The sequence below is a fragment of the Furipterus horrens genome, unplaced genomic scaffold (genome assembly GCF_987537825.1).
Source record: "Furipterus horrens unplaced genomic scaffold, mFurHor1.1.pri manual_scaffold_15, whole genome shotgun sequence".
In the NCBI taxonomy this organism is placed as follows: domain Eukaryota; kingdom Metazoa; phylum Chordata; class Mammalia; order Chiroptera; family Furipteridae; genus Furipterus; species Furipterus horrens.
In genome coordinates this window covers 17,097,027-17,119,656 of record NW_028327185.1, presented here as the reverse complement: position 1 = coordinate 17,119,656, position 22,630 = coordinate 17,097,027, and the positions used below count along the sequence as shown (strand labels likewise).

Below are 22,630 nucleotides of genomic sequence, written 5' to 3'. Positions count from 1 at the left end.
TGACACTATCCGTTATGATGTCTAATGACCTTTAAATTAAAACGCTCTCGATTCTCATCAAGTGCAAGGTAAGAAGGAAGCGCTGCATTTTACGAGCAGATGAGAGCTGTGTAACCCAACACGTCTCCTTGTTTGCTTCGGCTACCGGGACACAATGCTGCGACCACCTGCAGGTGCTCCCCTGGGTCTGGAGTCAGCACTCCTGCCAAGACGCACATGGGCACCGGGCACCACTGGCCATTCTTTGGGTCTCAGGCCCCCACTCCGCAAGCGGGGGCAATGATGCCCACTGTGCAGCACTAGGTGGAGGAGTCACCTGAACACAGATGGGCAACACCTACCCCAGATCTGGCCCAAGGAAGACTCAGTGTTCGCTCCCTTCAGCCTTTAGTTCGCCATCCCCTTCTGTTTCTTCTTTATTCTTCTCCTTTTTCTCCCTACACTCTCCCTCCACCCCCAAAATAATATTTGGCCCTAGATTTTCAAACTCTTGTTTTAATGAATCTGTGTTTACACATAATATACCTGCTTTTTCTTGTAAGCTGCTTCCAATCTTTTGAGAACTACATGTAGCTTAAATACACCCCAGCCACCATCTAGAAGGGGAAGAAAAGCTGTTGCATAAGGAACACAGAATTTGGAAGTAAGGTTGGGAAATGTCACCCTCCAAAAATAAAGCCCAGAAGAACCGACAGAATGAATGGCACCAGGCATCTGTGGCGATCTTTCCAGGAAACGCAAGCTCAAGCTGACGAGGATCTACGAACGGAGCTGATGGAGAAGAGGGCCCGTCTCCAGTCTCAGAGGTGTCTGAGCCAAGTCTCGTCAGGAAGACCTGAGCAAAAAAATCTAACAGTCATAGGTAAACCGTGATCTAATTGAGTATAACATGTGCCAGGAAATCTTTTTGCTGAATGATTCCTAAGGAATGTTGAAAAGACAGTCAGATGTATCAGTCAGGATCCAGTTTCTAGAATTCAGACATTACACAGCTTTGGGACCCAGAGGCTTTAATGGAACTGTTCACTGGGTACAAAGCTGTTAACTAGGCGACTGAAAGGACACAAAGGAAACTCTCAGGACTCAGGGGTAGTAGCCATGGCAGGAAGCAGTCACCTTCCCGAGGATGGAGGGGCACAAGGAAGGTGCTTTGAGTTACTGAACCTTACAAACTCAGAGGACCGGCCCCAGGCCCACACCTCGGAGGAGGGGTTGCTGCCCAGCCGGGGTGGGGGCAAGAGGCTGTTTCTGCCCCTGCTTCAAGCTGGATTTCTCCGCTGCAGCTGAGGGGGAGAAGTGTTCATGGGGGCCACTCCCGGGAACAGGAAGCCAAGAGCAAGGCCCAAGTCCTTCCTCAGTCCCCATCTTGCTGGTCCCTTCACTGCTCCCCGCAGCACAGCCTGCCAGGGGGCCAGGGGCAGAGCAGAAGGGGGTGAGCAGCAGCCTAGCCCGGGCATCACAGAGTCTAGAAGGTTGGCACTGAGATGATAGTTTAATAAATCGCACGCTGGGTTTTCTGAAAGATGAACCTCCACCACTCCCCTAGGGGAAGGGTATCGATTCTACACACAGAAATATCCCTAGAATGGTGGAGGCCAAGTCATTAGCTTCCACAGACTGAGGAGCTTCTAGAACAGGCAGCTGCCAGCCCAGCAGAGCTGTGGGCACCCAGGGGCCTGCTGACCCAGGCACCTGCTGGTCGCCACCTGATGAACCTGTGCGCCTGTGCACCAACGGCTTGCCATTCCGCGTCACGTGAACCCTGGTCTCTTGACTGTCACTTCCTGGGCAAACTAATGAAATTGAGTTTCCAAACCCCTAAAACCCAAGGGAAAGCCTAGCCCCGTGGCCACACTCTCTCTAGGAGCTCAGTCTGAAACAGCTTGGTGGCTGCTCGTTTCAACCACAAATGTGCCTACGTGAGATTTACACACTGGGAAATGTGCCGGGTCTTTTAAAGAAAACCATTTTAGCCTTAACTGTTTCTACCAATGTTTTACACACAAACACAGTCCAGGACCCTAAGAAGCACCGTCCACCCCTTCATGCCCCACTCAGCCTCTCTACAAGCATGCCCTGACCCCACCCCCAGCCCCCCAGAGGCTCACGCCTGCAGGGAGAGGAGGAGCAAGCTCGGCTGGAGGGTCTGCTCCCTGCAACGCGCACACCCGCCATGAGAGCCACTCAGCATCACCACGGGCACTGGGTCAGACTGCAGGAGACAGTCATTTATTTCTCGCCAGAAGACAAGTGGCTCACAGGCAGCTGGACAGCAAAGTCAGTGTCCTCTAGCCGTGAAAAAGCTCCCATCATGTCCAATCAGCAGGCGCATGACCCACAACAGGCCACGCAAGGAATGATTTTTTTCCTGGAGAATTACGTTCTCCTGGTCACTGATGCTCACATATGTGGTCAGAACAACAGCAAACAAACCCTGGATTGAAATAACAGAGAAAAAGAAAGCCCGTGATTGCTCAACTGCTGAAGACCCCAGTCCGCACTCTATATTCATTCAGTCCAGAGCCTGTAAGAAGAGTTGTGTGTTCTTTCAGCTCTAAACTGTCATTTTTGAACCTGCCGTTCATTATTCTTATAGAAAAGAGCCAGCTTCTTGGGGCTTCCAGAATAACGGCTCATGACGGAGAGCATCATTTAGTAAGTCAGCCAATGGCTCTCCATTAGAGGCCACCGACGTTCACCTCTGAATGTAAAAGCAAGCGCCAAGTCTCCCGAAAGAGAAGGCCAGCCATGCTCAGGGCCATGGGACAGACCGGGGCACCTCCACCGTGGTTTTTAGCAGTGACTGCGAAAAGATGGCAACTCTCAGTAATGCCTTCCTGACCCCTCTGTTCCCAACCCCAGCTGCATGAGAGTATCCTGGAAACCTTTTCTAAAGTGTATGTTTTGATTTAACGGGAACAGGGTAGGTCCTGGGCATCCGCATTTTTAAAATCTCCCCACACGTTCCTTAAAAATGGCCTGATTGAAACCCACTGGGCTACAGTGGGGGTGGGAGTGGGGGCCGAGAGGAGGAAAGGGAAGACAAGCTGGGTGGAAAACCAATTAAGACACAGGGGAGAAGGAAAGGGGGCAGAGGGGAGCGGAGTCTGCGGCTGCTGCAGTCCTCGAAATCTCACCCTCCTGCAGTCATTCGAGGGCATCGACAGGCAGGTTCCTTCACCCTGCCTTTCACTCGTGAATTCAGCAATTAGTACTAGTCATCAGATGTGGCAGCTCTTAAAGTATGCAGACCTGGCAGGCCCCAGCAGGCCGGGCCTTCTCTCCGGGACAGTGCTTGCAGGTGGGAAGGGGCTGGGCCAGACGCTGCTTGGCACCTGCCACAGGAGGGAGGCCACCTCTCCAGGCACTTTCCCAGGTGAAATATGTTTCTGTCTGGGATGGGTAAAAAGCATGCTGACCTCCAAGACTACGTTTGCAGTTCTAACAAAACGACTTACACGCACCTTTCTGGCCAGGAAAAAGGAAAGGTGTGTGTGCCCAGGTGCACAAGTGTATGTGCCTGCAGTTGCAGACAGAAATGACTTGCCAGATGAGGACACACACACACACACACACACACATACACGCTCTCTTTACTGAGCACAGGGTGATAAGTCCTTGACAGGCAACATCCCCTGTGATCCTTGTACCAGAGCTCCAGGGAGTAGGCCTGTCATGATCTCCACCTACGAGGAAGTGACAGAGACTTAGAAAGCTACTTGTCCAAGGACACACAGTAGGAAGCAGGGCTGAGCCCGGGGCCGCCCACGCCACCTCTGCACCACACACTCTCGGCGTCCCCCACAGTGCTCCCCAAAGCACAGCAGACACACGGCTAGCTGGATAGGAAGTGCTGTGTTCTGAACACGTTTCTTAATATTGAGTTATTCACAGCTCCAAGCCAGAGAGCCAAGCCAGGAAATTCAGTCCTCAACTGAACCCCTGTTTCTGCAGAACTTATGTCTTGTGTTGGGTAAAATGGAGGAGGAGGAACAAAGAGTGAAAAGGGAAATAAATCCTTTAGCACACAAAGAAAACAGCTCATTTTAAGGTTGTCTTCCTCCTTGGCCCGTAAGAACACTCCAAAAAAATGTCAAAAGAGAAAGCTCCAGTCTCCAAAGGGTAAGTCTCAGGGAAGTCTCCCAAGGTTGCCCCCTTCCTGGGCTGCCTACCTTCCCTTGCCTTAGGCACTGCCCCCTGCAACCCACACAAGGAGCTGGTGGCATTAGGAGGAGGGGCTCTGCTGGGTCCTGAAGGCTGGACTAACCACTTCCCAGCCCAGGGCAGAGTGACACATGTATCACTAACCACTGTCAGCCACTTACAAGCTCTTGCTCCTATGACTTCAGATGCCATCCCCCGGGGTCTCATATTATTCTGTACCTCCAAACTCAAAGTAATTGAGGACATAATGTCCTCAGTTCCTCCTCTTGCACCCTAAGAATACCAAGTCCTTCTCTGCGTTCCATGGAGTGGCAGATCTCTCCCGTGGCTCAGTGCATTTCTGGTGGCACCTGCATTCCTCTTTGATGGGGGACTCAAATGAGGGACAAATGTTAGTTTCGGGTAATAGCTAATAAACTTAGTGATCAGTGTACGTAAAAAGCTCTTGTTTCAGGAACTGGAGATACGACCCACCCTGACTCCAGGAGACCATAAGCAGATCCACCTGTGTGCCTCAGGGGGCCTGCAAGCTATCAGAGGACTTTATCTGAGCCACTGTGCTCCAGGGTGAGACAGCCACCGCCCAGGGCTCAGATGAAAGAATGCTGCAGCTTTTATCTGATTCACTTTTTCCCTCAATTCCAAACCCCTTACCTACACTTTTCTTCTCCTTATAAAAAGGGCCTGTTTATAGTGGAATTTAAGACAGCCTGTCAGGGTACAAACCCGCTGTCTTCTCAGATTGTCGACCATCTGAATAAAGCGTCCATCAAGATTCAATCCCTGTCTCTGCTTCTTGGGTCTCGTAGGTGACAGGGAGCATGAATGCTGACTTTTCCAGTTTCACCTTCACTTGGAAGGTGGGCTTCAACCCCTTCGCAGTCTGCTTGAGGTGTTCCAACAGAAGCTACTGGAGAGCGTGCTCCCTTTAGGGACAGAGTATCCAGCTACCTCAGGGCACGGACTCAGGTGTGAACAAACTGTATGCCCACCGCATGGGCTGCAAGTACTGCCAGTGATGCCCCCAACATCGCACAGAGTAACCCACCCCCAACCCCCTACACCAGAAATCTGTGGCGTATTGACACAGTTCCATCCCGTAAGTGGCCATCCAAGGCAGCGCATTAAAATAACCCGTCAGGGTGGGCGGTCCCCAAACTCCGGAATGTAATGAGTCAAAGAGCATCTGGCAGTGAGTCCCGTGAACAGGCAGGCTTCCCGGGAGCCTCTCTCCCCAGGTGGCTGGTAAGATACCCTCCAGGACCGTTTGGGGACGCTGAACTGGTGGGAGGAGGATGAAGAAGGAAAACCACTTCCCTAAATGCTGGCAGAAGGGCCTGGGCTACTTAAAAACAAGGTGTAATTCCATCGCTCGTTACCTGTGCCCTGTACCTCAGCATCCCGGCAGCCTCCCTCCGCCCCTCAGACGAGGCGGAGCAGCACAGCACCCCCACCCATTAGCGTGCCGTGATGTAACAGCTCAGCTTGCACAGACAGCTGGGGCCCGCTGGGCTGCAACGGCAATGCAGCATTTCTGGAGGAAAAGGTAGACAGACGCTTTAGTCCCCTCTAAGTCCACATTCACGTGGCATGATGGGAAAAGCCACATCTGCACCTGGGAAGGATGGCGGCTCCCCACCGTGACCTCCTCCGGGAGACCGCGGCTGTTACAGACTGGAGACTCCGTGCGAAAAGGGTAAGGTAAGGGCAACATGACTGGCTAGCCCAAGCCTAGGTCACCCGGCAGAGCAGCCTAGGGACAGGGACGGCAGGGGCCAGGATCTGTTATAACTGTGGCAAGGCTCCCCAGGAGCAGACCCTCCGCTGAGCCCAGGCTCGAGGCCATGCCCACCAGGGTGACCCCGCCAGCGTGAGCCTCCTCTCACTCACCAGCATGAACAGAGCAGCCACCACGTGCTGGGTGCTGAGCCACATCCAAGGAACACGATGACACACACAGATTCCTAAATGCTTACATGTCCCGACCACCCACTGACACGTCTTACTCACTGACCATGCTTCCATTCGTGGGCCTGCTTTCGGCTTTGGCTGCCTGAACATGCCAAGTTCATTCTGGCTCCAGGACCTCTGCACATGACTTCCGTGCCTGGACAGTCTTCCACCGCATGTGCAGGGCTGGATCCTTGCAATCAACAGTTCTCCCTGAAATGTCCCTTCCTCAGCGCTTCCTGATAATTATCTGAGTCCCCCACCCCCGGAGCTCCATTAGCACTTTCAGGTAGGGACTGGAGGGTCCTCACCTCACACCCCTCCCAGACTGCGAATGCATGTCCCCAGGCCCACATCCGCCTTGCTCTCCATGGCCTCCCTTGGGCCCGGAACAGCATGGATGCTAATAAATCTCTGAGAGGAAGCAGAGCAGAAATGGGTCTGCTCTTGGTCTAGCAGAATGCAGGCGATCAAATAAAAACTGCATCGAGATGCTCCGCAGGTTAGGGAAGTCTGAGGTGTTGACAGGGGCACATGGTGGGGACCAGGAACAACAGGAGACTGTGAGCCCTGCCCTTGAATAAATCAGCAGGGTCCCAGAGATGCAGCGCCCCAACCCCCCACCCAGGGGCGCACAGCCCAACATCTGGGGGCTGGTGGAGAAGAGGTCAGGCCTGCGCGTGGCCGGGTTCCTCTCTTGGTTTGTCCCAGGCTCTACTCCCCTCAGTACGCGCACACAGATGAGAGGACAGGCAGTCGCCCCCCTCCCCTTGCCATTCAGAGCCACCGAATAAACTCGTTGAGTCCCCACTGCTATCATCTTGAAGACACTAAATGCCAAAAGCTAACTATCTCCTTCTACACTCTCTGGGCACCATTTACCAGCCAGCCAGACTTCTGAGAGCAGAGACCAGTGCCTTAAAATGGGGATTCTAAATCTTAAAACATTTCAACATGCTGCCACTTTTTAAGGTCATCTCTTGGCCTGTTTCCACCGCCCCAGCTCCCTGTTCCATCATCTGGGCTCCCTGGCCCATCATCCGGGCTCCCCGCTCCATCATCCCAGCTCCTCACTCCATCATCCCAGCTCCCCGCTCCGTCATCCTAGTTCTCCGCTCCGTCATCCTAGTTCCCCGCTCCGTCATCCCAGCTCGCTGCTTCATCACCCTGGCTGTCTTGTTAGCACTAAAATGTGGATGTTCTGTGCTTCCTGTCAGCTTGGACGGCTAGGTTTCTCGGCTTTGTCCACTATTTCTACGTGTGCAGACCTCTGAAAAAGAATTCTCCTTCTCACAGCTGCAGCACTCCTTCCCTGGAACAAATAAATGCCCCAGAAACTAGGGAAGGTACCTAAGTCAGACTGTCCCCTAGCTCTGCGCTGAGGGGAGGGACAAGGAGAGCTACCTGTGGGGAGAGGGGAGCAGCAGAGGACCTCACGGCGGCGGGCTGGCTGCCCAGGCCCTGCCAAGGCAAAGCAGGACTTGAAGCCAGACACCCGTGAAATAACTGCCCACTCTGTCACTCCAGTAATCCACTGGCTCAGCCTTGCTCACAGTGTCCCGGGCACGTACACTGCACTTTGACCAATCACTATCTCTTAAAAAGGTAACCCAAATATGACACTTCTGACCTCGGTGCCACAGTTTCACCTCGAAGAAATGAGGACCTTCCCGGGACCGCCACGGTCCCATAGGGCCCAGAGAGAGAGGGACACAGACCGCGAGGGCAGGGAAGGCTTCCCCCACAGGGGCTCCTGCGCCTGATTTGCATCCCTGGTGCAACGAGTCACGCCTTCATGTCACCATGGAGCTGGTGTCTGCCTCCAGCGAGCCCCCTTTGTCCAGGTCACCCCAGAAGCACCTGCAGGAGAGGAGAGTGCTCACGTGCAGCAGAACAAAAGTGGGCCCCCGCTAACCCGCATCAGTGTCCCCCCCATCATCCCCGATGCCCATCAACCCTCTTCTCACAGCTGAGGGAACGGAGGCGGGCGAGCAGGACGTGAGCCTGGGGCTGACGTCGCGGCCAGGCTCGCTGAGTTATTGTGACCCGGTGTCCGGGCTTCTGTATGGCTTACTCCTCCTGAAACCATTGCACAGTTTATCTGTTAATCTGCAATCTAGTCCTGAGCTGCCTTAATTAGAGGCATCAGAGAGGCCCTGCGAGCACCGTGCTGATGGACAGAGCTGGTCCGCGGCCCTTGCACGGGCTCTGCTGTGTGGCCACAGTTATGAGTTTGTCCTCCACTCGTCACTCACCATGGTTTCAAAAGCAAGCCAGACACTGAGCTAAGGAAACCGAAAGAATGTTTACTAATTAAAACCTCATGGAAAAGTTTTCAAAGAACATGCTATATTCAGATAACAGCTCAAGATATTGAAAGAGCCAATAACCAATTGAAGTTAAAAATTAATTATATAGTCACATAGTTAAAAACCACACCCCGGTATAATTTCCAAAGACAAGTTATGAAAGATAAAGAGTATAAAATTGGGAAATAATCCCTTGGCACCACACACCAGGGAGGGGTTCTGGTCCCCAGCTTCCTGCCTCCTCCTCCAGCTGGACCAGGCGTCCGCTTGGCACCCACACCGCTGCCCCTGGGCCCTGACCAGCTCACCACCCTCTCCGGGGCTCAGCTTCCTCACCAAGGAAGGAGCAAGGCCTTCAGGAGTCCCGCCCGTCCTCACACTCCTTCCCAGATGAAGGTCCCAGGCCAGGTCATGCAGTAGGGAGAGCTGCTTTCTGGGCAGCAGACTCGTCTGCTTCAACACGGCAGAGCAAGACTGGCTCTTGTGGGCACAGGAGCCGCTGGGCTCATGAATGCCAACCACGCAGGAGAGCCCCCACTCAGCTCGGGGAGCAGAACCTCCTGCTCAAACAACACGAGAGTTCACGTCAACATCAGCTGTTGGCACTAACATGTGCACCAAGCTCTGCTCTGATTTATTCTTCATTGAACATCCCGATGGTAGGTAAATGAGGAAACGGAGGCCCGGAGGGGTTAAGTCGCCTGCCTGCGTTTACAGAGCTAACTGGAGAAGCCAGAATTCAAACACAGGCCCACGGCCCCTCTGTTACACACCCCCTTGGCCCGGTCGCCCCAGACCCAAGTGCCCCGCCAAGAGCTGTCCTGCACCAGTGCCAGGGTCTGCCGGGCTGACCCACAAGGCCAGGCCCAGGCCCAGGCAAGGTGCTTTCCAAATGCCCCAACGAGGCTCCACTGAGCTGGCCCGGCACTCGCCAGCCAACACCAGCACCTCGGTGGCTCAGTGGGCAGAGCTACTGTTGCCTGGAAATCAGGGGAGACTCAGCCCTGCAGGCAGCTCAGGCCCTGGGCACAGACCAGCCCTCCACAGAAGCTTCCTCCTTCCTCCCCCGTGCAAAACCCTGCAGCACTGAGGAAAGCTTCGCTTTCAAACGACCGTGGTGCCGTGGGTACAGATGCCCAGTGCTCTCCACTGCCGGAATGACAAATCAGGCTGATTAGATCATGAGAAATACCCTCTGGGCCAGCTCAAGCAAAACACCACCACGTGCTCTCCACAGGGTAGGGAAAAAAACACTCTTTAAACTACAAAACCATGTATGAAGTACAAACACTACTATAAAAATGACATCTGACAGATTTATCCCCAGGGATGGGCAAACTTGATCTCCCTTCCTTTCCTTTTGAAAACAAAAGAGCCCCAACTCACATCTTCCGAGGTAAATGTTTAGTGACCCACGTTATTTCTTCCTGCCGACCAGTGTGCAGCCTAGAAGCTACCCACGTACAGGTGGAGGAAGAGCCCGGACACCCTCCACACCGGAGGTCCCACGTGAGGCCCCGCTGCCTCTGTAAGCCCGTTGATGAGGCCCGGATGGCCAATCTGTGGCCCTCAATGCTGCCCAGCCTCAGGCCTGGAGCTCAGAACACCCGAGAACCCAGACCAGGCCCCGCCGGCTCCCCACCAGCAGTTTGCCATAACAAAGGCCACGGGGCAGATCACTGGCCCCAGTAATAGGCACTTTGCAGGCCAGAAGTTACCAATCAGCATCGACCACAGAGAAACCTGCCATTTGTGACTTGCTGATGACTCGGGAACTGAGCTCAAACACCAGGACCCGCTCCAAAGCCAGTTTTTAGCAAGTGGGGCAGCGTTACAGTTCCAGCCCCAGCTGTGCTCCTGCGTGACCTGGGGGCATGTCCGCAACACCGGGGCCACTGAAAACCGGGACTGTGGCCAGTTCTTGCCCATCTCCCAGGCGTGCTGAAATCAAGACCCATCGGCAACAGCTCCATGAGGTTTCAGTCATTCGGTGTCAAGGCTGATAGAAATTCAAGTACCAGGAATTACCTCTCCCACAGAAAATATGCCGTACCATATATCTGTTGAAAATCTCTCACTGACCAATACAAGGCAAAATGTGAGGCTTTAGCAGTGATATCCTGTTGCAGAGACAAAAAGAAATAATATGTTTATTGGAGGTCTCCCACCTACCTTCCCAAATCACCCACAGCTCCTAATCGACTGTTCCTGAGAACAAGCAAAACTGCCCAGGGCAGTGGAAGCAAAGCTGGCAGAAAGACTGGACAGAGACAGGCTTTCTGCTGCCCTCCAGGCGCTATATGAGAACGGGGTACTCAACATAAAGCACCTACAGCAAACCGTGGTGGGCGACAGGGTCTCTGGGCCACTGAGCAGTCTGGCTGAGGGCCAGCGGTCTCACAAACCACCTACACCGACACCCCAGCGCCAAAACGTTCACCCGAATCAGCCACTTCCAAGGAACTGGCACAATCCTTATAGAGCAATGGTACCAAACGTAAGAACCTCTTCCTGGTGACATGGGGGACAACTCAGGATCTTAGGCAACTCCGAAGCATCCTTGGGAAAGCATCGCCACGGGGTGTTCCTAAATCACGTGAGACGGAGGGTGTGGGTGCGTGTATTTACTGGCTGCGGTATTGTGATTTGTAAGAATTATGTATTTGGACATCATCCACGGCTCCTGGCTCACTGCTCCCGAACACTTGGAATTTCCTGAATGAGAAGGGCCATGGCAGCTTCTTTTGTCATATTTGGTGTCTCGTCCTCAGTTCCTGAAATCACTCAGGCGGAGAAGGTGAGAGGGTGTCCTGTTATTCACAACAAGCCCCTTTCTACCACAGCTGGGTTCATGTGGAGGAAGTGACTTCTGAAAACCACCTAAGGATGGGGGACTAGTTGCCAGGGGAACCAACCATGAATAGAGGGCTGGAACTTTCAATCCCACCCACTGAATTCTGGGGAGGGGGAGGGGCTGGAGGTCAAATCAATGGCCAATGGCCAATGACTTAATCACTTGTGCCTCTGGAATGAAGCCTCCATCAAAACCCCAAAGGAGAAGGTTCAGAGAGTGTCTACATGCCATCACGCCAGGCTCCATGAGAACAGAAGCTTCTTTATTTGGGACCTCACCCATTGTATCGCTTCCTGAGTCCTGTGAGCAGCTCTAGCAAAGTAATGGAGCCAAAAGAGGGATCCTGGAAACTTCTGGTTTATAGCCAGAGTGACAGAAGCACAGGGGACCACCTGGACTTGTGATTGGCATCTAAAACAGAGGCAGGCTTGGAGGACTGGGCCCTTCACCTGTGGGATCTGATGCCATCTCTGGGTAGATGGTCAGAACAGGGTGGAACTGTAGGGCACCCAGGCTGGCGGTGTAGGGGGAATTCCTGCAGGGAGCTCCCAATCACTGAACAAACCAACTAGAGAAAGTCTTTTAAAAAATCACTAACAGTAAGTTGAGTAGGAACTGGACAGCAGATGAAATTTAAGGCACTATCGTTAACTTTATTAGTGGCAATAATGACACTGGGGTTATGTTTTTTGAAAATTCTTATCTTTTGTAGATACAAACTGAAGTATTTTTGGATGTGTCCTGTTCACCACTGCAGATCCCAGAACTCAGCAGGGGAACTCACTGATAGAAAATGCTCATAAACGTTTCTGATGGGCTCATGCTCCTTGGCTGCTGATCTCTCAAAGAGAAAAAGCAGGAAGTACTTCTGTTTCCGTGGATTCTGGGGCGTGGGAGCAAACAGATGCAGATGAACGTGTCTCAGTAAGGGCCCCCACTCTCCTTAGCCAGGGACAGGAGGCCTGGGGCTGAGTTCTCAGAGAGATGAGTAATCTGATGCATGAGAAAAAGAAACACTGTAACTCAATTCTAACACATACTTTTCCCCCCAACAGTTTAACATGAAATTGGGAAGCATGCCATGGTAGAAGACGCTATACCATGCGGTGGGCCAGGCATGGGCCACGACGCACCTGCCACAGACACGGCACATAAGCAGTCAAGTCTGCAGGATGCATGTCAGTGGCCTGGAAGAAAATCTCAGAAACAGTAAAGTACCTGTCATCCCTACAAACCAAACCAAGTGGGACAGCAGTGGATGGTGAACTAGGGAGTCAGGCAACATTCACAGGAAAATCAAAAGTTGGCTAACTCTACATACCAGCCAAGCTCTGTTAAAGAGCCAAGACCCAAGGTCACTTAGCCCATTTATGAATTTTTAGGAAATGCTGCATCACCAAAGATCTTGGCGGCAGAGAGCATGACTTAGAATAAGTTTTAGGAACACCTACCCCATGTGTTTCAGGTACAGTTACCTTTTGTCTTCGCACAAGACTGATATATGGAAAAATCAATGTTTAATTAAGCCTATAGGAGTTTTTTTAATTTGTAGAAAATAAAACATTAGCTGATAAAGAAACCACTGTGACACAGTTCAATGAACAGTGGTTTTTCCTCTCTATTGGTACGTAAAATAATGGCCTTACAAATAATGGCATCTTAGATTTGATGAAAGAAAGGTGTATTCCAGACACGAGAAGAATCAGTGATCATCAAGTGAGACAGGAAGTAAAACAAGTAAGTGAGCTTTGCGACTCAGGGGACCAGGAAGGGGCGAAAGTGGAAAATGGAAAGACAGGAAAAGGGGGTAAGCCTTCTGAAAGTCACAGAGCAAAAGCTCAACATCTAGGTCAATGGGAAAGCCCTGGAGGCAGGAAGGACCAAACAGTGAGACTGGAAGGCATCCCTCGCTGGGCCAACCAGCTCATCATCCAGGACTGCCATACAAATCCTCCCGACACAAGAGTAGAGTCACCCACTCACCAAATCCTGATAACAGAGTGCTTAATTCACGGGCATCTGCAACATGCAGGCCTTTAATCCACACCAGCTCCTCAGGCTCTCCCACGGCGAGGCAGCTCAGACAGACCCTTCATTTGAAGGGTGTCGTCTTTCCTAAGCAGCAACTTTCAGGGAAAAGAGAGCTCACCCCCCGGCTGGCCGCTGAAGCTCACACGAAAAACTTCAGCAGCTGCTTTGGAATCTGACGGTCTTTAAAATCGCCTTTTCTTTGCATCCGTCCATATAATGTTCCAGCTGTTCTGTCCAGAAACCTGCCAGAGGCATGGCACATAACCCCATAAAGCTTCTAATGACCCTCATAAATGCCAACAGCTTCTGTGGAAAGCAGCTGGATGCTGTCTCTTGAGAACCAGGAGGACCTGTATTTCCCACCATCCCACCTCCCTAAAGTGGCTGTGGGCTGTAAAGTCACATGCCCGTTTTATTCTCCACAAATACGATAGATCACAGCGCCTCGATGTCGTCCACACTGCCAAGAACAGCCTCTCCAAAGCCGAGGGACCAGGCAGGCTTCTGACCTCCGGTTTCCTGCAGAAATCAGCATCCCTGCGCCCATGGTAACACGCAGGGATAACATGACGAGGACATTCTGTGCCTAGCGGGGGCATGAGGACGAGTGAGGAGTTCTCATTAAGTGATAATGTGTGTGGAAAGCCCTACAAATGTGCAGTGCGATGAGATTTAATGGCATGCCTATTGACGGACAATGGATGCTCCCCCAGCCTAACTTAGCACATCGTGGAGATCAGCTCAGAAGTCACGCAACAAGATTGCTCCCAAGCACCTTCTACTACATCAATGAGCAAATTAACCCGCAGGTACCTCAGTCCGCCCCAGGCTGCAGTGGGAGAAGGAGCTTCGGGAGGACGGGACCCACCTTCGCTAAAATGAATACGCACTTTGCCCAGGACACCCTGTGGGCAAGAATACAAGACCCAAGAGCCCCACATGATGGGGAAGACAAACCAAAGGCAACAGCCCTCGGGAAAGAAAACTGGCTCAAGTGTTTACAGAAGAACCCGAGGAGGGCAGAGCTCGCCAAAAGGCAGGGCACGGCCGGCCCCGGGGGCTGCGCTGGAGCGGAGCCAGCTCCCCTGCGCATCTGTCAGACCTGCTCCCGCTCCCCTGCCCAGGAAGCCTGCAGGACCAGCAATCCCCCTGCAACCACCCCTCCACCCAGTCCCTAACTTCTTCGCTGCTCTGATTTTTCTCCACGGCATTTAGCACCTTTTGTCACACTTTACAATTCCCTCATCAGTCGTGTTTTTGTCTTACCCCCCACAGAAGGGAAGTCCTGCGAATGCAGGTGCATTTGTTACATTCACTGCTGTATCCCAAATAGTGCCTGGCACATAGGAGGAGCCCAAGAAATACTCCTTGAAAGAAGGCATGAAAGGGACCGGCCTGCTTCCTTTCTGCTCCCGACGGGGCAGCTGAGGCCTGCCGCCTTCCGGACAGGCAGAGGCGGGAAGGACCAGAGCACAGGAAACATTTCACAGAGCAGAAGGTAAAAAAGAAAAGAGCAGAACAGACTGCCAGAGCATCGCCTGGGCCACCTGCTCCCGGTGTTTTCCCAGAAGGCGCCAGCACGGAGCGCAGGACGCAGGCACTGCCGAAGGAGCGGGCGCGGGCAGCCCGGGCGTCGAGAGCAAGCCACGGCCACACCAGCGGCTGGCACAAACCCACAAGCTGCAAATAAGGCCACTGTCTCTGAAGACCCAGGGGAGAGATCTCCCCTCTAGAAAACCCCTGCTCTGCCATCCGCTACTAGCTCTGGAGCCTTGGGAAAGTTACTTAATCTCTCTGTGCTTCAGTCTTCATCGGTGAAAGGGCAGTGAGTTCATATCTGTAAAGCACTAGGACTGTGACTGCACACAGTGGGGGCTAACAGTATGCTTACTCAGTTAAAACTCTTTCCCAGGCCCCGGAGAGCCCAGCCTTCTCTGTGAAGGTCTAACCATAAAGGTGCCAGGGAGGAAAAAAGAAATCTGAGTTAACACACTGACCGACTGCAGCAGTGGTTCTTAATCAGGGGTGAGTCTGCCTCCCAGGGGTCACTTGGCAATGCCGGGGACACTGTCAGTTGTCACAGCTGATGTGGGGGGGACTCCAGCATCTAGCCGGAGGTCAGGGAAGCTGCTACTGTCCTATAACACAGGGCAGCCCCACATGATTATCCAGCTCAAAGTGTCAACTGGGTCAAGGTGGCGAACCCAGAACTAGAGCCACCACTGCCCCCAAGTACCCGTCCCTGCCAAAATGTGAGTCCTGATTTGAGCTCTGGAAATTTGGCAGCTCTATCCCCAGCTGTCCTGGCCTATCCACCTCCCAAAGGGTCGGTTCCCCAGCAAGAAACCACGAACACTGGCAGGACACATGGCAGGCAGGACAGAACTGAGAGAGACCACAGAAGGGCAGAGGTGAAGGGATAGTCCCTGGGGCAGGTGGCCCAACAAGGCAGGCTGGGCCACGAATGACCAGGCCACTTTACATCTGGACAGTCACCCCTCCGCAGTGGCTTCGTGACAGGGGCATGGTGCACATAACTCCCAATGTCAAGAAAAGCTTTCCCAGTGCAAGCCCAAGAACTAGATTATGTGACCACTTGGGGTTTCTTTCAAATCCAAACACAATGAATCACTGCCATCCATGTTGCAAATGCTAAGAAACCCACGTAAGATAACCCATTTCCCAGGCCCACATTACTGGCTATGACTAAATTAGAAAATGCCAAGTGTCTCCCCGGTCCTGGGGAGGCAGTGTGGAGCAGGGGCAGAGAGCCACCTGCCTGGGGCAGGGCATCACAGGAGAGAAGGGGACTTGTTAGCTCCTGAAGCAGGCTTTAGTTTCCCAGAAATGGGCACATGGTCAGAAAGGAGAAAGACACAAGTTCCCTAGACTGGCCAGGTGAGCTGGACAGAAATTTCCTGGTACCTCCGCCCCTGCATTAATCGGTCAGGTCAAACACATGGCCAAAGATCAGACTCCTCACATCAGCCAGGAGAGCAAGATCAAGTTCTACTCTGTGGGCATGCGATGGCTGGAGAGCAAGGGCCAGCATATTCAGTATCATTCTCGCTGGAGGAGGACTCCTCGCCAGCCCAGCCTATGCTGGAAGGCACCAGGTGGTTCTTCATGGAAGTGCCCCGAGTTCCCCCCTAAGAAACCTCGCTATCAGGCAGCCTGGATGCAAGACTCCAAGACCACAATGGTGGACCAAGGATCACCAGGAGCAACACAGAATCAAAGACTCCCTCCAGGAGAAAGGGGACCTTTCAGGTCATGGAAATGAGACCCGGGTGACATCTCCCTCAATCCCCTGGCAGTCACTGGACTGACCCTCAATGAGCATGGGTATGAGGCAGGGTCTGAGAGGCCCCTGAGGTGACAGGCTTCAGCTCCTTAGTTCCTGATCACAGAGAAGGAATCCCAAGGGAAGACCAGGGCAGCTGGGGGCGCAGGGCACTATGATGTCTAGAGAGAGTGGAATTTATTTACAGCCAGTATCAAAGTTCCACCCTGTTCTAATCTGTGTGGCTGCACGAGTGTTTCTCCTCCGGATATCCACAGGCTTGTAGGTCTCAGCAGCATCCATGCAAACACACTTTCCAGAAGAGGGTTCACGGGAGAAAAATGGGGTGGGGGCGTGTTCAGCCAGGTTCACCCATGAATTCCACTGGGCCAGCTGGGGGACATCACAGATGTTTTCTGGGGATACCTAGCCTGCTTCCCTGGACCTCGGCCAGGACCCCAGGGTCAGCTCCTGCATGTGCCTGCGCCTCTGCCCCAGCAGCCCCGGCCCCTCCTTCCGTAGGCCAACCACCCGGATCTGCTACACGTCAGGCAGCACCGCACTGCCTGCTTTGATATTGATGTCTTCTCAGACTGACCTCCTTCTCCCACAGGATCTAAGAACATGAACGGTAGCGGTGAGAAACTACATACACATATAAGTGTATGTCTCCCCAGCCCTAGCCATTTTTCTGACCACTTCCTCTGATCCAGACAGGACACCCACCACTCTCTGGGAGCAGAGAGATTTGTAGAGGGCCTGAGCCTCCACACAACCTTCAACAGCTTCCTGGGCCTCTCCCAGCCACCCCAAGATCCGCCAGAGGCCGAGCAAGCTGACCCCACTGCTTGCTGGGTACAGCAGCCTCTCTCTCGTATCTGCTGGAGGGTTAAGCAGAGAGCTTGTTACTGCTGCACTGTTTATCAGTTACAATCAGTTTCCATTATGTCTGAGCACCCAGCACCCGGAGGAAGCCACGGCATGACTCCAGAATGCAGAAAACCCGGTTTTCTTTAGAGAAAAGTTTGTATCACATCACAATGCCAGTTCGTCAGTCTCTGGCTATCCAGTGTCTTCCCTGTTCCTGCCCGCCTCACCTCAACCTCCAACTCTCATCTCAAATGGAATTTCTTTAAACTCCAAACTGATTGTTGCTGGTGTGTGGTGCAGCCCCCCACCACCACCACCTTCGCATCCACCCACAGGCACGCTCACTCATCTGCTGATGCCCATTAAAGCGCGTGGCAGCCGCGTGTTCAACCTCAAACCATGCACTCTTGAGTGATGACAGCCACCTCCCCTGCCAGCAGAAGCAAGGCCGTAGGGACAGGAGAACCCAGTCTCACCATGGGAGACTGCCACTTAGGGACACGTCCACAGTGACACCCAGGGTCTACACACCCAACGCAGAGAGAGAGATGAGTCCTCAGCCCACTGTCCTGCTGGCTGCCCACTGACGGGAACCCCACTCTGTCACCACAGTGGGTACAAGAACTGGCATGGTGTCTGGACCACTTCACAGAACGGCAGTCCTAGTATCATTCAAGGCCCTGACGAACCAACCAAATCTTGGAGGAATAGATGAGGGATTGAAAAAAAGAAACACATGAACAGTTCTCCAGAAACCAGGAAGACACACATGATTCCTAGTTCACTGTATTTTCAAGGGCATATTTAGGCTTTCCTTTTCCTATTTCTCTCTCCCTCCCCACACAATTTATTCAGCATCTACTATTTGCCCCGGCCTGCTAATGGCAGTTAGTCTCTGCCACAAGGAAAACATAAGGAGGAAACTGAGGGGATCAGCAAATTAGTAAAGGTTGCCAAGCAGAAAGGAGTAGAACATCACCCTCACTCAATGCCAATAAACAGATTTGTGCCATTCCCCTTTATTTGAAAGTCCACTATCCAGTTCAAAAACCATTACTAGTTCCCTATGATGGACCAACTGAAACACCAGAAAGTTAGCTTGGCATTTGAAGTAAAGTGCAGTTTAGTCCCAAACTCCTTCCCCAATTTTATACCCTAATGCTCCCCTATACATACATGTACCATGCTCCAGCCAAGTGAGGCCCCTCACCAGTCCAAGGAGAGGGCCCCCCATCCTCAGTGCCTCCTACAAGTTCCTGCCCAGGGTCCTCCGCCCTGGGACCCCCTTGCTCCCATTGAGCAAGGCTGCTGGAACAGGAATGGGCTGCCTGGATCCTCCGCACACACTCCTGCTTTCACTTTCCCTCACCTCCCAAAGATGGGGGGAGCACAGTCAGGGGTCGGAGACCGGTCACACTCTCTTTCAGTAGAGATCACTCTTCACAGGCTGGAAAGCCCTCCCCTTTCCATCCTAAACAGCCACATTTTACCCAGAAGCAGGTTCATTTGACCAGAAATTCCTCTGCGTCCACCGCCAACATCCCAAGGCCCAGGGGAGGGGACTTAACATGATTAAAAATTTAAAGCATTTAGATGCTCAAAGGAAAGGCACTCTTGAAGTGCAAATCATCAATTTACAGGGAAAAAGCAAACTATGGGAAGTGGAGGGATCTATACATATGTGAATCAATAGAACTTTAAACAGCATGCTGCATGAATTGATTGAGCACACCTCCAGAAGCCCAGCCTTGGGTCCCAGGTAGGGCAGCAAATTCTGGGCTGGTTTTCAGCACGGGCTCCTGTTTAGTGTATTAAATCTGCAACCCGAGGTGAGTTGCTTTCTGGGTTTTGCCACATGGAGATGAGTTATTTACCAGGCAGGACACAGTGAGGAGCCTGGACAAGGGTGCTGAATCAGCAGAAATCCTAGACAGGCAACCCCCCACTAAGTCTAAGAGTGAAGCCTGGTGCCCTCTGAAAAACTCAGGGTACAGACAAACCAGCTAAATATGGAATCAGAGCCTCTACTTGAATAGTAAGAAACAAGAGAAGAAATATAAGTCCACTGACACCTAAAATACTATCGCTAGTAGTTAAATTCTGCCTGTACATGTGCGCCACATTACCCTTTTATGTCCATACCTCACAAGCTAAAATACTACCTATTTCCTTTTATCATGAGGAGGAACTAAATTTGAAGAGATTTTCTCGTCTTTAAATCCATGGAAACAATTCAGAAGGAAAGACTGCACAGTTTCAGACTCCAGATCATTAACTGCAGGCCAGCAGGGTTCTATTCACCCCTCCAGAAAGCCTCAGGACTTCCACTTTTACAGCAGCATAGCGTCCGCCACACTGAGTTCATGAGTCTTCTTCCTGCAATTTCAAAAGCTACTGCATTTATACACCTCTTCCTCAACCCACAAATCACGAAGCCATTCTAGGGCCTGAATTAAATCTTACGGTTGGTTGACATAAAGAAGAGAATCCCAAATCACCAATGCATATATAATCATTCATTTCCCACACTTTTTTCTGCATGGTCTTTGTACCTTCCTACTGCCAGTCCACAAGAAGTTCCTGGATTTTTTTTTTTTTTAATGAAAGATCACACTTCAGAGGTCAACATGGAAGAACCCCTCAAGCACCCCCCACAGCGGAAGCCCACCCAGGAGGGAATCCAGCCTCTGCAGAGGCTAAGGCCACACTTGCTGTTTCTAACCACGTGCGCTAATGGAAGTGGCAAACCAAGGGAAGGAGAAACGGCAAGCCCGGCTTATTTGTTTGGTTTTCTTATGCAGGAAACACAGAAAGGTCTGCCAGGTCTCACCAGCATACCGGGCTATGTGGCCCTGCCAGGGCACAGTTTACAGGCAAGCAGTTCTGAAATAATTCTGGTTTTATGTGACCGTAGTTTTCACTATGGCAGCTGCTGCTCTGCTTCTATGGGGAGCACCGACTTTAACATTCGAAAATAAATGGAGACTTCGTGTACATACACAACAGTTTTTGGCATGAAAAGAGAGAGAGAGCTCCAACTAGTGTGGCTCAGCTGGGTAGGTGTCACCCCACAAAGCAAGAGGTCGCTGGTTCGATTGCCAGTCAGGGCACATGCCTAACTTGTGGGCTTGGTCCAAGTCGGGGGATGTTTCTCTCTCACATCAATGTTTTTCTCCCCCTGTTTTTCCCTCTCTAGGAGAGAGAGAGAGACTGACAGAGAGACAGAGACAGAGACAGAGAGAGAGAATGGCTAGGAGTATTCTGTCAGCACAGAACCAAGCCAGGCCAATTCAGCACATGGAAAAACTATTTTCATTTCTGCCTCGCTAGATAAAGCAAATCCATGACATTTTCCAAGCATCAAGTAAGGCACTACTTCCATCTAATACCTTCAGCTAAGAATCAGTGAACGATCGAACGAACAAATGAATGGAGGGAGGAAGGAACCTCCGAGGCAGCCAACCTCAACGCTGACACTGACAGGTTGGCCTTGAAGGCTAAATAAAGTCTGTTCATCTGCAGTTACGCCGTTTGGCTTGTTTCCGGATACCATTCCCTGGTTCCAGCCCAACCCATGGTCCACCTCCATTAACTCAGGATTTCCTGGGTTGGTGATGACACTAAACGTCACAGGAACGGGGGTTACAGGATCTTGGAAAAGATAACGCTGCTTTCAAAACCTATTAACCACCCAACACCACAACCACCAACGGGCAGCATGTGCACAGCCCAGAACCCTGCTGGCCCCAGCCGGCGCACGGCCGCAGAACTGCGCCGTTCAGGCTTCTCTGGGCGCTCAGTTTCCCTCCCGAAACGCTGGGCCGTCCCGAGCGCCTTACACGGTCCCCACGGCCTAATAACTCGGCCCTTGGGGCCTGTCGAAAACACTCCTAAAAGAGGGGCTACGGCGTAACAGGGGAATGGGGCTAGTGCACGCAGCGCGGGAGGGCTGAGGCCAAGTGGAGCAGAGAGTGTAACGCGGGGCCCGGGAGGGGAAGGTCGGGGCATGGCGGTGGCCGGCCTCACTCGGAGCGCAGAGGCAAGGTGGCCTCCGCTTACTCCCGCCCAGAGGGGTCCGTTTTATACGACACCGGGCTGGCTGCGTCCCCCGCCGCCAGAGGAATGGGCAGAGAAACGGGCAGAGTCCAGAACTGCGCCCCCTCCTCAGGCGGGGTGACACGGGGGAAGGGGGTAGGATTTGCAGCGGCTTGTATCAAAGGGCTGAAAAGAAACTTGGACTGCTCTCTCCTACTGTACATGACACGCTGGAAAGGCAGCTGCCTCTCCCTCCCCTCCTCCCCACCCCCTTTTGTGTTTCCTAGCACCCGCACCCCTAAACTTCCCACCGCAGGGGATGGGGCTTCGGCTGCCGGACAAGACTCAACTTAAATTATGCGGAGCAGAGGGGACGTCTACAGAGGGGGAAGGGAGGCGACAAGAAAGGCATCCGCGGTCCCCAGCCCAGCAGGGCTGAGCCGGGTGGCCCTCTTCCGAGCCCGGCGAGCGCGGAGGGACCGGTGCGCCCGCTGCCCCGGGGACTCCGCGGGAGGCCCGGAACAAGGGGCCCAAGCCGAGGTCCGGATAGAAGAGATCAGGAGGAGCGGGGAGCCCCCACCCTCGGTACCCGGCGGCCACGTCCGAGCGGGGGCTCCGGGCAGCGCCGGCGTCGGGAAGGCCAGGCGCGGGGGTGGCAGGGAGTCCGGGTTCGGGGGGGCCGGGCCGCGAGCGGGCGCCCACTCACCTTCCTGCCGGCACCGCCGCCCGCGCCCGCAGCCAGCGCGGAGCTGCCCCCGGAGTACATGTAGTAGGCGATGCCCAGCACCCACAGGAAGGCGAAGCAGAGCAGCATCCGCGAGCGCCGCCGCATTCTCCCCACTCGGCCGCCGGCCGCGGCGCCGCTGCTAGCGAGTGCTGCCTGGGGCCGGCGGGCGGGCGGGCGCGGCGCGCCGGGGCGGAGCGGAGGAAGGGGAAGGGCGCGGCGCGGCTCCTCCTCCGAGCGCGCTCCCGCTCCCGCAACGGCGGCGCGCTGGGCGCAGAGCTCCGCCCCGGGCCGGGACAGTCGCCCGGTCCCTGAGCAGGAAGCGGTGGCTCCGGAGGCGGCCAGGGGGTCAGGGAGCAAAGGGCGACCAATCAGCGGGCGGCGGCGGCGGGGCGAGGGCGGAGGAGAGG

General features: G+C 53.4%; 1 protein-coding gene across 1 annotated transcript in view; it reads right to left on the bottom strand.

Moving 5' to 3' along the window:
* LOC149992462 (polypeptide N-acetylgalactosaminyltransferase 2-like) overlaps positions 1-22,388 on the bottom strand; it is a 102,858-nt gene extending 80,470 nt beyond the window's left edge. The window contains exon 1 of the mRNA XM_090263512.1: positions 22,203-22,388. Coding sequence (XP_090119638.1) covers positions 22,203-22,328 — 126 coding nt within the window. The 5' untranslated portion in view covers positions 22,329-22,388. The remainder of the gene's footprint in view (positions 1-22,202) is intronic.
* Positions 22,389-22,630: the final 242 nt, after the last annotated feature.